Source organism: Phalacrocorax aristotelis, chromosome 2, assembly GCF_949628215.1.
Source record: "Phalacrocorax aristotelis chromosome 2, bGulAri2.1, whole genome shotgun sequence".
NCBI classification, from domain to species: domain Eukaryota; kingdom Metazoa; phylum Chordata; class Aves; order Suliformes; family Phalacrocoracidae; genus Phalacrocorax; species Phalacrocorax aristotelis.
Genome location: NC_134277.1, coordinates 16,685,967 through 16,701,479, shown reverse-complemented (window position 1 = coordinate 16,701,479; position 15,513 = coordinate 16,685,967). Strand labels below are relative to the sequence as shown.

The window sequence follows — 15,513 nt, the reverse complement described above, 5'->3', positions numbered from 1 at the left end:
AGGTTCTGTAGAGAGGGGGATTTTGGTTCTGCATTTACCTTCCAAGTTGCTAGGTGAGAAGACATGACTGTTGGAGGAAGTAAACTGAGTTCTACATAATTTATCATAACTTTATTGCACAGTGAATTTTTAACTTAATCTCCTATCGCCAAATAGTATTTAAACCAAAGACATTTACATTTTTTCTGAAAACACAGCTGGATGCAATGCATCCCTTTTAAAATGTAAAGCCTTCAAATACTTTTATCCCATTATTTTTCTCAATACAAGGAGGCTTACCCTCAATTCTCTAATCATGAATAGCCCAGTTGCTACAACATCTACTTATCTATTTAAACACTTTGCATACTGACTGTGGCTTGATGCTTTGGTGAAGAAGGAGAGGACTCATTTTCAGGAAAACTGGCCTTAGAAGCAGTTGATGATTCCTATAAAATTCAAATACGCAACGTAAGTTATTATCTTCCTTACAATTCTTTTATTTTTTAAACCCTAAAGCCACTTTATTTATACACACTTGAACATTACAAAAAAAGTACTTTAAGCATTCATGATGTTCTCAGATAGTTATATTACAAACCAGCTTAAACAGCGTTCTGACAAGATTTACAGACAACACAAATTGGGTTAATAGCACACATCCATTTGAAAAAAATATCAATACATACTGTATCAGCGTAAAGCAACGCTTTCATCCTTATTAAGGGGCAGATTTTTTGTACGACATTGCTATTGAATTATGAAGCACATGTATAATACTAACTTATTACAGGGCATCATATAATAAATACCAAGATTTTAAAGAATAGATTATGTCTCTGTGGGGTTAGTAAATATAAGGTTAGTAAAATAAATTGTTATACATGTGGAAAAGCATATACCAGCTCTATCCATTTGTGAGTCAGGTTCATTAGTTTCCTTATAATCGAGCACTGAAAATTTATAGAGATTCAGATTTTTGTTTTAAGGTAGACGTTAACTATGGATCTAAAGAAGAAAGTACTAGATCCCTGAAAACTAGAAAAATTGCCCATCTAGAACAAAAAAGGCATGTGCATTTCCTCTGAAGTAATGATTGCTTTGCACAAATACACCGCTTGAAAAATCTGGTAAAGAATTCCAAACATTAGAAAAACATCACTTGTTCTCTGTTACTGTTACCACATTACTTCCCCTCCCTCTCTTTAATTCCCTTGACAGCTCTCCCAAATTCAGTTTGCTTTTCCAGCATTACATAACACTCTGCACACACGTGCTGTAAGATCCACTTGCAAATCTACCCACAGAAGTGGTCCACTAGTTCTTTTAGGAGCATAACAACAGAGAATATTAGCATTAGCATTCTTAATAGCCTAGATGTTCCATGTTTTCAGATATCCGGGGGGGTGGGGTGCCCAGGATGATCACATTAAGGAAATCAATGTTGTCCCTCCCTGGAAGGTTTTTTTTCCCCTCTGCTTACCAGATTTTTTAGCTGATGGCTACATACAGATCTGTGCCACAGCCAATAAACAGTTAACAAGTACATTTGATACCATCAAATTCTTGTCAGCCATGGCAACCCATACTTTTCACTCTGACACATTTCAGGCGCTCTTTTGACTGGCCTGTTTTCATAGAATTGAGTTGTGTTGTTTTTCCAGGAAAAACAAATAAGGAAAATAAAAAGAAAATAGCTTCCCTAGGAGTCAGCTAAAAAGCTAATTTGGGGTTGATGTGCCTATCCAGCTAAATATCAGTTCTTTCTAATTCTATTTCATTCTGAATTTGAGACAGCTTTCATATGCTAAGCAGCTCTGGAACAAGAAATCTAGTATTTGTGGTCACGAACTATTCCCTTTCACATACTAATTTAAGGCAGTATATGTAACAGTGTGCATGCCAGTGGTAATAAAATGGGTGCATCAATGCACTAAACAAGATTTGTTTTTTCCACAAAACACTAATTTATTGCTCCACTACACATTTTTAATTTTCTCAAAGCATTAACATTGTGCTTTATATGAACTATACAGTCTCCTCAGCATTAACATGCTGCCTGTGTGTTTTGAAGCTGTCAAAAGAACTTTAAGCCACTGACTTAGACTTTACAAGTATGGCTCATATATGCCATGCTAACTGTAGTTAACAGTGGTTACTACACTAGACGTATGTACATTTGCATGCTTCCTTCATAGGTTTAAGGTCTTGGTATTTGGACCCTGAGTCTTGAAGAAAAGTAAACAGTTTCCCTTATTCAATGTTTTACAAAAGCTTCTTCGTTCAGTGCAGCACTACATCGAGGTCATTCCAACACAGAAGTAAATCTTACACCAAAAAATAAAGAGATATGTCTTCCTTTAAAAGTGAGGCCAAAACTTTAAGCGACCTCCAACAGAACTGTTCATATCTGTGAAGTGTAAACTGCACGTGAGGCTAGAAGTATCCACTCAGCTTTGATTTATCAGGACTCTGTCTAGGCCATCTCATGCAGTGCCACAACATACTCAGTACAGAAGGATGTATAAAAAGGAGTCAGGAGAGGAAAGGAGCGGTAAAGGGACCTCAGAATCGCTTGAGCTAAACTAATGTGTACAGGTGCAAAGTCTCCAGCCAAGCAAAGTCCACTGCCTCCTCAGCACCACGTATTATATATTCTAAACTGACAGCTCAAAAGCTTAAGATCAAATCAAATAAATCCTGTTCTGAGGAACTAAGTCAACTCATGACAACCTACTCTCCTATACTCCATAATAATGAGGAAAGCCATTAAAGCGTAATGGAAACGACAGGTCAAGCAAGTAACATTCTGGGCAGCAGATCCATTTTCATTACAACTACCGTGTTTTGACCATTTAAGTTTGTCTTTGACATCTGTCATTACGCAGGTCCACTTACAGGCTTTCCTCTTGGGACAGACTGCTGTGAAGTTACAAAAAACCAGCCAGTCAGCACCCTACAATACCCATTTCAGTTCCTCCCCACTCAGCCCACATCAACCTCTCCTCACCCACAGGCAGCATGTCCCAAAACAGGCAGGGATGGCTGGAACAAAACAAAATCAAACAAGCAAACAAGAAAAAAAAAAAATCAAACCACAGACAGACAGGCAGAGGGAGAGCAAGGAAGAGGCTCTGTCTCCTTGTTGGCCTAAACAGCATCTGTTACTGAACAGCCCAAAACAGGCTACCAAGAACATGCACTAAGAACAGGCAGTAAACAGCTTTTGCTGTTACTGACCCACAGCGCTTTTCAGACTAAACTCCCAACTCAGCCCAGGAGGATCAAAGCCCAGCATTTCAGCACTTTCTGTACTGCCCTCTGTCCTCCAGTAACAATATTACAACCCTGCTGTGACCACGCACAACTTTTCCTCTTTACTTGAGATATTACAGTGCAAAGAAGAAAAAACTTCTTTCCTGTGAGGGTGCCAGAGCAGTGGCACAGGCTGCCCAGAGAGGCTGTAGTGTCTCCTTCCCTGGAGACATTCAAAACCTGCCTGGACCTGGACCTTCCTGTGCCCCCTGCTCTGGGTGTGCCTGCTCAAGCAGGGGGGTTGGACAAGATGATCTCCAGAGGTCCCTTCCACCCCTACCATTCTGTGAGATCAATGGAACAGTCATTAAAGGGATAAATCCACTATATAATACTACCACTTCTATTTTTAAAGTATAATTTTTACTTAAGTGCAACTTTCATTTCAGTTCTATGAATATTTCAACTAATCATCTACAATCTTTCAAGTGTATTCCTACTTGGTGTTTCCCACAATTAAAACATTCAGGCATGAAATATCACTATACCTTACATGAGAACCTCACCTATATCCCTAATTCTTGATTTCAAACCCTAATTATACTCCATTGCCTAAACTGAATGAGGAAATACCCAATTATAAGTAAAATGGCTGTGTATGCCAAACCCTCAACACTAGTGAAAGCACTTCAAAGATATCAAGAGAGCTACTACTCACAAAGTAACCATAGTAAAGTTATCAAACAGCCCTTGGTTTCGCTGAATGTTATACACAATGATACAACAGAATATGAGAAAAATGAGCTTTCAGAAATTCATGCATACTCATTTCTGTTAAAAACTATACACATCAGAAAGAGTTGATATTCCAGCATGCTGTTTAACTTGCTCCTACCTTATCGTTGGTGTCCAACACAATTGTGCTGTGCCTCCATTTTGTTAAAACTATTGGTTCCTGTAGCCTCCTGTCCAGACTCCTACTCTTTATTATATCTCTCTGCTGCTGTGGTGAAGCATTATACTAAAGAAGAGAAAAATCAAACTATAAGTAGAATATAATTCATGCAAACAAGACCTGGACATACCATTCATACACCTTAACAGTGCAGACTTTCAGATTCCTGAGGACACTCAAGGGTGTGAAAATAGCTTTGGTTTCATTTTGCATTTACTCTTCAGAACTGCCCTTTCTGCTGCAGTCCTCTCCGAGGCAGTAACTAAGACTGGCCTGTTGGGGAAATGCTTCCCCTTGACAAACAGATGTCTGATTTCTTGTGCAACAGATTACTGCTGGTTTTGCAACCAACCAGCGTATTGGGAACTACCAAGGAATTTGAATAAATACAAGATTTAAACATTCACTCTTCATATTGCACTGACAGTACTATACCACCTGTCCAGCTCTTGCGTAAGAAAACAAAACCCCTGTTATCCTGCAGTAAGACATTTAGATTGACAGTCATGATCACTTGGATACAATCCTCTAACTCAAAGGTTTGGGATGCCTAGGAGAGAAAACAGGGGGTAAGAACTTGCTGTTTCAGAATAATCACATCAAAGTACTTACAAAAGGATTTGCTGATGTGGAATGTACATAAGCACAGAAAATAAGTTTTTAGCAGGGAATAATTTTAAGACTTAGCAGAGCTGTAACAGCCAGAGAATGGATTTATCATAACACAGGTTTTCTAATAACTCAAGAGCATCCAAAGATGCACAGGCTGAGAAAATGTGAAGACCATGAAGAAGACCCAGCATTTAATTAGATCTCAGCATTCAGAATACATATAAGTAGCATTGTCATTTTAAATCATCGCCACCAACACTGAGGTATTTTTATAATTCTTTATAAAGTTATTTCAAACAACGTTTAATACTGGAAATACAAACAAGAAATTAAAACATCAATGTATGGTTTGGTTTTTTTAAAGTCATTAAAAATCTAATTCTTTCTATTCAGCATCTGAAGTCTAAAATCTGCACTTAGAAACAAATATAAGGCAGCATTTGCAGAGTCATATAAAGGACTACAATCCACTGAGTAAGAAGCAACAAAGGAAAGCACCCTTTTAATTTACAAAGGCTAAAGCAATATTCTTTGCAAACACACTGAATTCCATGGTTTTGCTACTGATTCCTACCATAAGCTCAGAGCCTCAGGTCTTCAAAGACAGAATAACCTATACCTACACATACCAGTGAAACATGGCAAGGTTTAACCTAAATCACATAAATGCTAAATTTATGCTAAATTGCATAACACAGTTACACTTATTGCCCAAATAAAGAATTGGGATTACTACTGCAATGGTAGACACTATGCTTGTGTTAGCTTTGTATTTTACTAAGCATAGAGTTCATGCTCCGAGTCAATAGATGATTGAAAGGTAAGCAACTTCAGTGTTTCTGTTAAATTATTTCAATATGCACAACAGTAGGAAAATACTCCCAAATAAATGGATCTTGCTGTACCAAGAATAAAATTTGGTAGCTCATCCACAGACAGAAATTACTTGGTTGTCACTATAGAGATTTACTTTTGAGACTGCACTGACTTTGTATTGGGTTCAGCACATTTACACTGACATGACAACGGCTTCCTTACAGTGGTGAGGTTTAAGCAACTCTCAGTTTGTTCCCTTGTTAAATGAAACCTGAAGCATCATTCATTCTGCAAGGCATCTAATACCAGCTTACTTTCTTGTTATGGAAGTATCCACTTGGCAGATGCTCCTACAGATCAACCTGTGTCAGCAAGCTAAGCAATATGCAGCAAAATTGCCTGTATTCAACTAAAATCTAAATAATTTTCAATGAAACTGTCTAAATCACAGAAGGTTGCCACAAACCAAACCACATTCCCTGCAGCACTTCTAAAGCATTTAAGTGAGCAATTCAAATACATTTCTTGCTATGAAACAGAACAATATATTTCAGAAATACATATACATACACACACACACACACTTCCGTGACACTGGTGAATATTATTTATGGAAATCCTCCATGCACTTTCCATTTGAGTAACTCAAAGAATTTAAGTAAAATAAGTCTTTGACTGTTTAAAAAGTCACTTCCCTTGAATTTAAACCAGTATTAAGAGTTGGGATATAGGCATAAGCGCAATTACAGGTGATCTATATTTAAAAGGTGCCTTTGATACCATCATCACAAGCCACCAGCAGTCAACTTAGCTAACAGACAACCCCATCTTGAAGGAGAAAAGACCTATAAAGTAATATGAAAGACTAGTTATACAAAACATTTAACAAGAAAGCAAAGCAACAGTATGTGGAGCACATTAATGAAGCATTGCTAACAACTCAGAACACTGAGTCATGTACCTCAACAGCTTAAATAATTTGCATTGGTGATACAAAGGGTGTTAGTTAACTAACAAGCCTTTAAAGGGACATTTGATATTTTTGCCCCATTTTCTCACAATAGAGATGTCAAGTAAACATTTTTTGCCCAAGCATTTATGGAGGGGGGGGGTGGGGGGGTGGAGGGTGTTTTTCTCCATTACAAACAGTAGAACATACTGCTAAGGGGGAAAAAGAGAAAGCTTCTCAAGAGAAGCCTCTATTTTTAAAATAAATTGATTGATCTGTGATGACCAAAGAGAATTACAGTGAGATACAGATACTGTTTCAGACTCTGCATTTTCCAACTGAAGTAGCCATCCTCTAGATTGGATAGAGTCCACTGGCTAGAGAGAAGTAGCCAGAGCTTTCAGTGACCAGGTCAGATGCCTGTACCCCTGCTACTCTTTCATCTGCTCCACCAGCACCACCTCTCCCCTCCAATCCTCCTAGTTCGAAAAAAGCCTTGCAGAACAGTTTCAGGTCAGATTAATTTACCGGCACTCTGAAGGTGTCCCATCTGCAGAGCTGTTGTCTCTCCTTCAGGTATTTGCCATGATACTTCCCACTGTTTATCAGCAACAATAAGCAAGCAGGTTGGGCTTTCCTTCCCTCACACAAAATCGTATTTTTACAGACACTAATCAGGCTTTTCATGCCTAAACCTTGCTGTAATCTTCAAGACAGACATCAGGCAAGAGCCATACAGTCCAGTAAAACTGACCCATTCCAGAGTACACAATGCCTGGTAGGACAACCTCTGTGACACCATATGCCTTAGCACTGCACCCAGAGGAGACGCAATTGTTTTCTGGATTCTAGAGCTTTTAATAATGTAGCACAGAACTCCAAACGTGCACACCAGTGCTCCTTGAAAATCCTCCACACAGTCGAACTTGTCCCATTACATTAACCCCTCCGGCACATCACCCCAGCTTCCTCCTCATTTCATTGGAAGCATCTCCCATTAGGAAAGGAAGACATGAGCAAGTTGTTCATACCCTGATTGCATGCACCAAGTAACACAGACTTCTTGTTGTAACAGCTCTTGGAGTAGTGTAAGGACACCAGTGGTGTAAATTTAGGTCATACGGGGCTATTTTCACTGCTGAATTCGCTCAATGCCTTCACCAGCTACTTAAAGCCTCCTTTGCCTTAGTATAAAAAATTTCTAACCCTCTCAACTGGCCAAGTGATTTATATTTAATTTTTACCTGATACATGGCATGGCTTAAGGCTCTGTCCTAGCCCCATTGTGACTGAAATAAATATAACACCTCTGAGTTATTTGTAGCAGTTGTCCCCATTCTTAGAGAGATGACACAGATCTGTCAGCTTTAAGAAACAGAACAAAGATTTTTCTTCATTTGCGTTAACAATATCATCCTCTGCCAGATGAAAGGAACTCAGTGGGTGAAGAGAGAAAAGAGTGAAACTTGAAGACTAGAAGTTAAGCATTTTACTCTACCTTGCTGCAGAGATTAAAACAACTTCACTTAAAAATATTCTGAACTCCAAGCACCTTCATATACTCTACCATATTATTTGCAGTTGTTCCAACAGACTGTCTAAAATCAAAGATTTAAAAAATAACGTGTGTGTTTGTGTATATATATGTGTTGCCTCAGAATGAAACCACCCTTCAGTGCTATTGCTGCCATTGTCTTTGAATACATTTTTTGGTGGTGTGATTGACTTAACACCTGTTACAGGTTTTGCTTTTCTGACACACTTTTCTTAACATACATAAAGAAAAAGAACTTTTGCCTTTTTTAACAATTTCATCCCTACCCCTTCCCTTTCTTTCTTTAGAGAAAGAAGACAACTCATTCTCTGCCGTAGGACATCTGGATGGCAGCAGTTGGAGGCATCAGGCACACTGAAAGAACAGAACCTATGGAGAGCAAGGAAACCACCAGGCCAAGCAGCTGGACCTCAGATGTAGAAGTGACTGAAAGACACCTCTGTAAAACCCACTTCGTTCACTTTGCTGCCCTGGACATCTACTGCTCCACCTCCTAATCCTCAGGATCGCCAAGACTGCTGATCTTTGAAGAAGAGCTCCAGGTCAGCACTGATTGCCACATGCCCTGCTGCCCACCCAAGCAGAAGCCAGGGGCACTTTTCCCCTGCTCTCTTCTTATTTGGGAGGAGGGGAGAGTGGTGGGAATCACCAAACACCAGGACGAATGAGGAAGACCAGACCACACCTCTTGGACACAAATATACACATTAAAGATAAAGAAAGAAATCTGACTACCTTCTCAAATGTATCGCAGGTTTGTCATAATATCTGCACCTTTATCCTTAAAAAAAAAACCTCTAGATCCTCACATCAGCTGAGGCTGTCTCAGCTTTCTCTGAGCAATCCCAAATCTTATGACAAGAATGTGAAGATTATTCACTATTGCTAATGATACTGTTTAGTGCATTGACTTACAGTAGATATGAGTGCCAACACAGATTACGCATTACCTCAAACAGCACTGCTCAGAACAAAACCAGTTGGCATTAACCATAAGACAACACAACACTATTTACACATTCTCATCTTTATTTTCTTTCACCATTTGATTGCATGATATCTTCCTGATACTACCAGCATCATCTTTTATTGCAATTTTTCATGCAGCATCCTGTGTTGACAGCACTCAGGTCTCCGGCAGCAAAATCATTCTCCTGAGTATCAGAATTGATGCTCCCCCCTGAGCTCTAACTGGATGTTGACAGTGCACAGAGTGAATTAACAGACTGCTAGTCTCATAAGACAGCCAAAAATGCAGTTCCTCTACCTAATGACTCCTCTCTGGATGCAGTGAGGGGAGCTAATGGTGCCGGAACCTCTGGGAAGAAAAAGTGCAATTGCGGTATCAGTCTGTAAATATTAACATCAAAACAGTAAGTTTGTCCCAGATGCTTTATTATCCATTTCAAAGAATAATTCAGTATGTTATTCTGTTCCACCTCAAAAAGCCGGGTTACACTCATCATGAGTCCTAATAGACTTTTCAGCAGTTGTCAACACCACTCTATCTGAGATACAGTTTTTAGCCAGAGGCATTCAGCTATGCCTAGATGTTATTTAAACATACATGACTGGAGGGCTTTCTATGACTATGACTTTCTATGAGACTGCCTAAAGTAATTTGTTTTGTAACAGAACCCCCAGCGTATACCCTCACAATTTTCAACACACATACAAGAATAGTGGAAGTGTTATTCCCCAGCATGTTCACATTTACAGTTAATGCTATAACAGTGAAGATTTTTTAATGTTATCGTATTGGTTCAGCTAAAGTGCTATTTCCAGAAACCTCCAGATTATTTTTATATCTAATGAAGTCCAGATTATTAACAGCCATCTAACAAAATTATTCTCCTTCTGGTTTCACAGCATTACACGGCCATGCTACTCCATCACTTTGTTTCACAAGACATTTTGGAAGGCAGTATTTGAACTAAATACCCCAGGGAAAAAAGACTGACCAAAAGTAGGGTTTTTTCCCCAGTAACAAATTTCTTTAAGCAAGATTTACAATGAAGCCTTTCTACAGTTTTCTCTCACCACTCATGAGAGTTTTCAATCTAGATTATTTTTCTTCAAAGCAGTTCTGCGGCCTATATTGTCTTTCCAATTCATTTGTTCCTGAGCACTTTTGGAACCAGCTTCAGTACGATTTGAGAGACTGATCTTCAATACAAGTGTAACATCTCTGCTGTATGTTCTTCAGATATATAGTTACATAAACTAGCTAAATCTTTTGCTGAAATATTTAATCTATTCCACAGCATTTAAAGATAAAATCTAAGGATTTATGGAAATACATAGGCTCTTGGACCATAAATCCAAGAGTCAAGTGGTCATTTACATCTGTTAACCTGATATTTGCTGCCACCCAAGATTTACTAGTTTCAAGAAGGAATTAGAGTACATTCTGCCTGAATGGCTCAGAAGAAATAATTTTCAAGGAAGGTCTATAACAGCAATGTGGTGATTTTCATATTAAAAAAAAAGAAGAACTAAAGCATATCAGATCACAAACACCAAACAGAGACTATATTTCATTCTGTAGGTGGCTATTGATGCAATGGAGCTCAGATATTTTTTTAGAACCACTAGAATACCATGCACTAAACACAAATACTAGACCTCATCCCTTTGTCCTAATATGACTCAGGTAACAGTTCTGGATTATCTTTGTGACTTATTGTAGTTGGATTAAATAGCAAAATAAGTTGGCTTTAATTCAAATCCAAACCCAACCTCTTTTAAGTAGGAAAGAACTTTACAGTCAAAACCTTCTGCATCACAGGAGTCACAGAATGAAGTACACAAGACATTCTCCAAAGTTAACTTCAACTATACTTACTGAACTAACAATTGCTTCCAGTAAAACTTGGTCTAGCAGATTTTCAGACTTTAATCAAATGGCTAATCAATAGCTAAGTAGCTTTTAAAACCAATAGTTACAGATTATATTGTTAGGCTTATGTATGTTACAAAATTCAAGTCATCTAACACACCAGACCAACACTGGAGAATTCACAAAGCTAATTCAGCTCTTCGGTGACTCACATACTTTTACTGATGTAATGAAAGAGTCTAGTATACAGTTTCATTCGTAAATTTCAGTGTAAATATTTTCTCACAAATATAAGAGCACTACCTATTAAGGTTGGTCCTTTCTAAGCGGAAGTGATTTAGGACACTGCTTTGTGGACTGATGAAACAATAACTGAGAAACATGCTCTTTCATATACTTAGGCACACAGTTCCGTGTGAAACTTTCTTTTTTTTATGGTCACTTTACTACGTAGGATTGAACAAACATCCTAATAGCAGGTAAGATGTATAACTACATCACTATGAGAAATGTCCTATAGTTTTCCAAAGTGAAAATGAGAATTAAATAGTATTAGGTACACCCTCAGACTACCAAGTGTCCCTAGCTCTGTCACTTACCTACAAATTCCTATTTTCATTACCAAATAAATAAATACCAGGACACTTCTGGTGAAACTGTCATCCTCAAAGATACCACAACACTCTGCTGAAACTTTTGTTTTTCAACACCTGCCTGTATAAGACAGGTGTTGAAAAAACACCTAAATCACCAAATTTAGAAATTTGTGACAGAAAAGTAATGCATTTTTGAGGGTACTAAAATTAGACCACAGTTTCTCAGGAATATTTTGTAGTTAAAATTTTCTTTTTTCTCATAGAAGTTTTCTTTATCACAGCAATATCACAAATATCATTCTGCAGCCTTACATGAAAGGCTCAGTTCAGCAAAGATACAAGATCTTCTTTGACATCTGAATGGTTACATACATCCTTTTTTCATGTCCTTGAGTATATTTTGACCCCTTCACAACCAGAAATTCCACAAAAATGCAAGAAATAACAAGTGCAATATATAAGTCCTCTTGTTGTGAATAACTCCCATTAAAGGCCCCATAGAACTTTTACTGAGGATGGGGGAAAGCCCCAAGTCAAAGTTTCTTTTTTAGGTCACTCACCTTAGGTAACTCCCATTCTGATCGGGAACCATCAGCACTGTAGTAGTATGGTCTACCTTGTTCATCTGCATGTTTTATCCACTGTAGAAAGAAATGTGATAATAGGAAATGTAATCAGAGTGACAGCCAAAACACAACAAATCTCTGATACTTGGGATTTAAAGTTGATTTTCAATGAAGTGCCATCCACTTCAGCAGTGTCTAGTGCACAACCTCCATTAACTAACCAAGGTTAGTTAGCAACAAAAGCAAGTTTTCAACTTCCTGAATTGGGTTCACTAAATCTTTTCCTTCTGTAACTCCTCAGAAAATAGTCCTGCAATAACACACAAGAGATTGTGATAAAGATATATTTTTGAAGATGGCATACCTCACTCTTATCAACATTATGGTGTCAGTTTAAGGAAGCACAATCTTTACAACAGATCTGCATAAGTATTTTATACATAAAATTACAGAATTACAAGAAGCTTAACCAGCAACTGCTAATAATTTAAGAGATAATCACACTTGTTGAACAGCTCCATTTTTAAAACATCAGCAGGAACATGAGACGCAGTTCCTAAATAAATCACAAAGTTAATATAATTTCTGCAACTCACACAATCAAAGAGGCAAAACTATGACAACTGTGACTCGTTATGCAGAAAGGAAAGAATTGTCATGAGCAAAAGTCTACAAGATTGCAGAAAAAATATGCACAGAAACACCCACAGCCAGACTCTTGGGTCAAGCAGGTTTCACAAGATTGCCTTCCAATAAACTGTGATATAAAACACTTTTCTATCAATCCCAGTGCGATTTAAAAAAAGTTTGCGTATTTGCCAAAACATAGGTATGTGCTCTGCAGATGTTTAGCAGAAATAGATTAAGCAGGATAACATTCCAAAACTGACATAAAACTCAATTATTTAAAAACTTATTTCAAAAAAAACCTTGCATACATCAACAGGAGAAGAGGTGGTGCTATAATATGGTAAACAAGCTACTGTTACAATGACCATTTTTTGAAGTTAAAAAAATTAAACACATCTTCAGTAAACCATTAGAAAAACAGATTGCTTTACAAATATAAACCAATATTGTCATTTATGCTACGTGGCAGAAATTTTTATGATGTGCCCAGAATCATAGTAAATTTTCAGTAGCAATTAGATATTAGAACATAAATCCGCTGATACAGCTGTAGTTTAATTAAGAAGTTTGTCTACATCTGAAAGCAGTACTGAAAATCTCTAGTAAAGTAAAGGATGAGGCTGATAAAGCAGCATTATTTTCAGTTCAAAACCATTATTTTCAGTTCAAAACCATTATTTTCAGTTCAAAACCATCCTAACCGGGAGGCCTATACAGACAAAAACAGCTATTAAAAGACAGTAATTGGTATGAAGTTCATTCCTGAAGTGTAACCAAGAGGATGGGGGAGGGCAGGCGTTAAAAAAAATTACACATATGTTCATTTAGTATAAACTGATACCCAACCAGAAACAAGAAAACTTTTTCTGCATAGTAAAGAACATAAAAAATAAGAGTTTTGTGCATATTAAAAAAAACAAAAGGAGATCCTGCTGAGGTATGCATTTCACTTTTAGAAAAGAAATCTGCATTTCTAACAGTGAATTAGTGGAAAAAATTTAGAACACGTGACGAGAAGAAGGAAAAAGTACCTTTTCATTAGTATAGTCATTGGTATATAAGGTTTGACCATGTTCATCCAACTCTTCTGACCAACCCTTTGGAGGAGAACCATACTGACTATCTGACTGGCTGTAACAAGAACTGTGGTCGTTTTCTTCTGATGAAAGATGCTACAAGTAGTCAGAAACATACAAGGCAGTTTTGAGAAAATGAAAGCGCTTTAAAATCTGAAAGATCAAAGATTATTTGACTAGAAGGAGAACAGTAATAAATTGCAGGGAGTTCACATTTTTATATCTTACATCAGAGAATGAGAGATGTATTTTTACAGTACAGAAATATTTGATAATTCCTAGGCAATTTAAAATATTTTCAGAATAACTGGTTTGTACTGATAATTTTTTTAATTCTACCATACCAGATCTAGCAACTCAAATTTAAACTCCAATTTTTGTGCCGATCAAAATTTTATTCCCACATATTTACATTCCTGAATAATGATAGTTAGTTTTAGTAATCTGCATTGCTCCCAGAAACATGTCAGACCTGGTTTTCTGGAAATATCTCAGCTTTCATAACTTTCATAACTAAATCCTTTTCTTGCCTTCCCAAATAGTATCTGAAAAGACAATAATTGTTAAGGACAACTTGTATCTCCAGTTGCACCTCAGTAGGTCCCCACACTTTACAGTACTTGTGCAATGTATCCTACAATATTAGGAATTTCCACTCTCCTCCTCCCAACTCTGATGCATGTGAGTGAGCAATGCAAAAGCAAAGCTTTCTACCAGGCACAGCTAGCTGAGATGTAAGATTATCTTCTTAAGGTAGAAGTGAATTATAATGTAAGGAATAAGCTTGACATGTAAAGTAGAAAAAAAGATTTTGCACACACACGTCAAACAATTTCTGTTCCCTCGTACACTTTGGCCATCTCCTTGCTAACATACTGTACTTATTATTCAAAGCATCCACTCCATGCATAAAAAATAAAAAGAAATCTCCCACAGCAATATCTTGATGCCAGAGCCTCCTGAGGAATTCAGTGCTGATTTCATTTCACACTATCTTGGATCCTCGGCTAGTAGGAGGCATAACACTTAAGAGGGAACACATCCTGCTATTCAGAAATGATGGTAGTTAAATACTGACTAAGGTTCAATAACACAAGTACAAAGGTGTCCTGGTTTCGGCTGGGAGAGGGTTAATTTTCCTCCTAGTAGCTGGTATAGTGCTGTGGTTTGGATTTCGCATGAGAATAATGTGATAACACACTGATATTGCTAAGCAGTGTTTATACTAAGTCAAGGACTTTTCTGCTTCCCATACTCTGCCAGGTAGGAGGTGCACAAGAAGCTGGGAGGGAGCATATCCAGGACAGCTGACCCAAACTAGCCAAAGGGATATTCCATACCATACGATGTCATGCTCAGCATATAGGCTGGGGGCAGTGGCTGCTGCTGGGGGATGGGCTGGGCATCAGTCAACAGGTGGTAAGCGGTTGCACCACTTGCTTATCCTGACTTTTGTTCCTCTCTCTCTTTTGTTGTTTTCTTTTTCATTAAAATTTTATTATCTCTCAATTACTAAACTGTCCTTATCTCAACCCACGAGTTTTCTCACTTTTACCCTTCTGATCCTCTCCCCCCTCCCACCAGGGAGTGAGCAAGCTGCTGGGTGGTGCTTAGCTGCCTACTGGGGTTTAACCACATCAAAGGGTTTTGAAGAAAACTATAAAGCAGGAAAGAGGCAGACTTTC

At 37.8% G+C, this 15,513-nt stretch overlaps 1 protein-coding gene across 10 annotated transcripts in view; it reads right to left on the bottom strand.

The window, feature by feature from the left end:
• ARHGAP12 (Rho GTPase activating protein 12) overlaps window positions 1-15,513 on the bottom strand; it is an 80,809-nt gene that overhangs the window by 25,309 nt on the left and 39,987 nt on the right. For 3 of the 10 annotated variants that reach the window (XM_075082509.1, XM_075082510.1, XM_075082502.1), the window contains exons 4-7: window positions 13,784-13,924; window positions 12,117-12,197; window positions 4,130-4,255; window positions 354-428 (exon numbers count right to left, since the gene is read on the bottom strand). In XM_075082509.1, the coding sequence (XP_074938610.1) occupies window positions 354-428; window positions 4,130-4,255; window positions 12,117-12,197; window positions 13,784-13,924 (423 nt within the window). The remainder of the gene's footprint in view (window positions 1-353; window positions 429-4,129; window positions 4,256-12,116; window positions 12,198-13,783; window positions 13,925-15,513) is intronic. The other 7 variants (XM_075082511.1, XM_075082512.1, XM_075082505.1 and 4 more) reach the window with 3 other exon arrangements.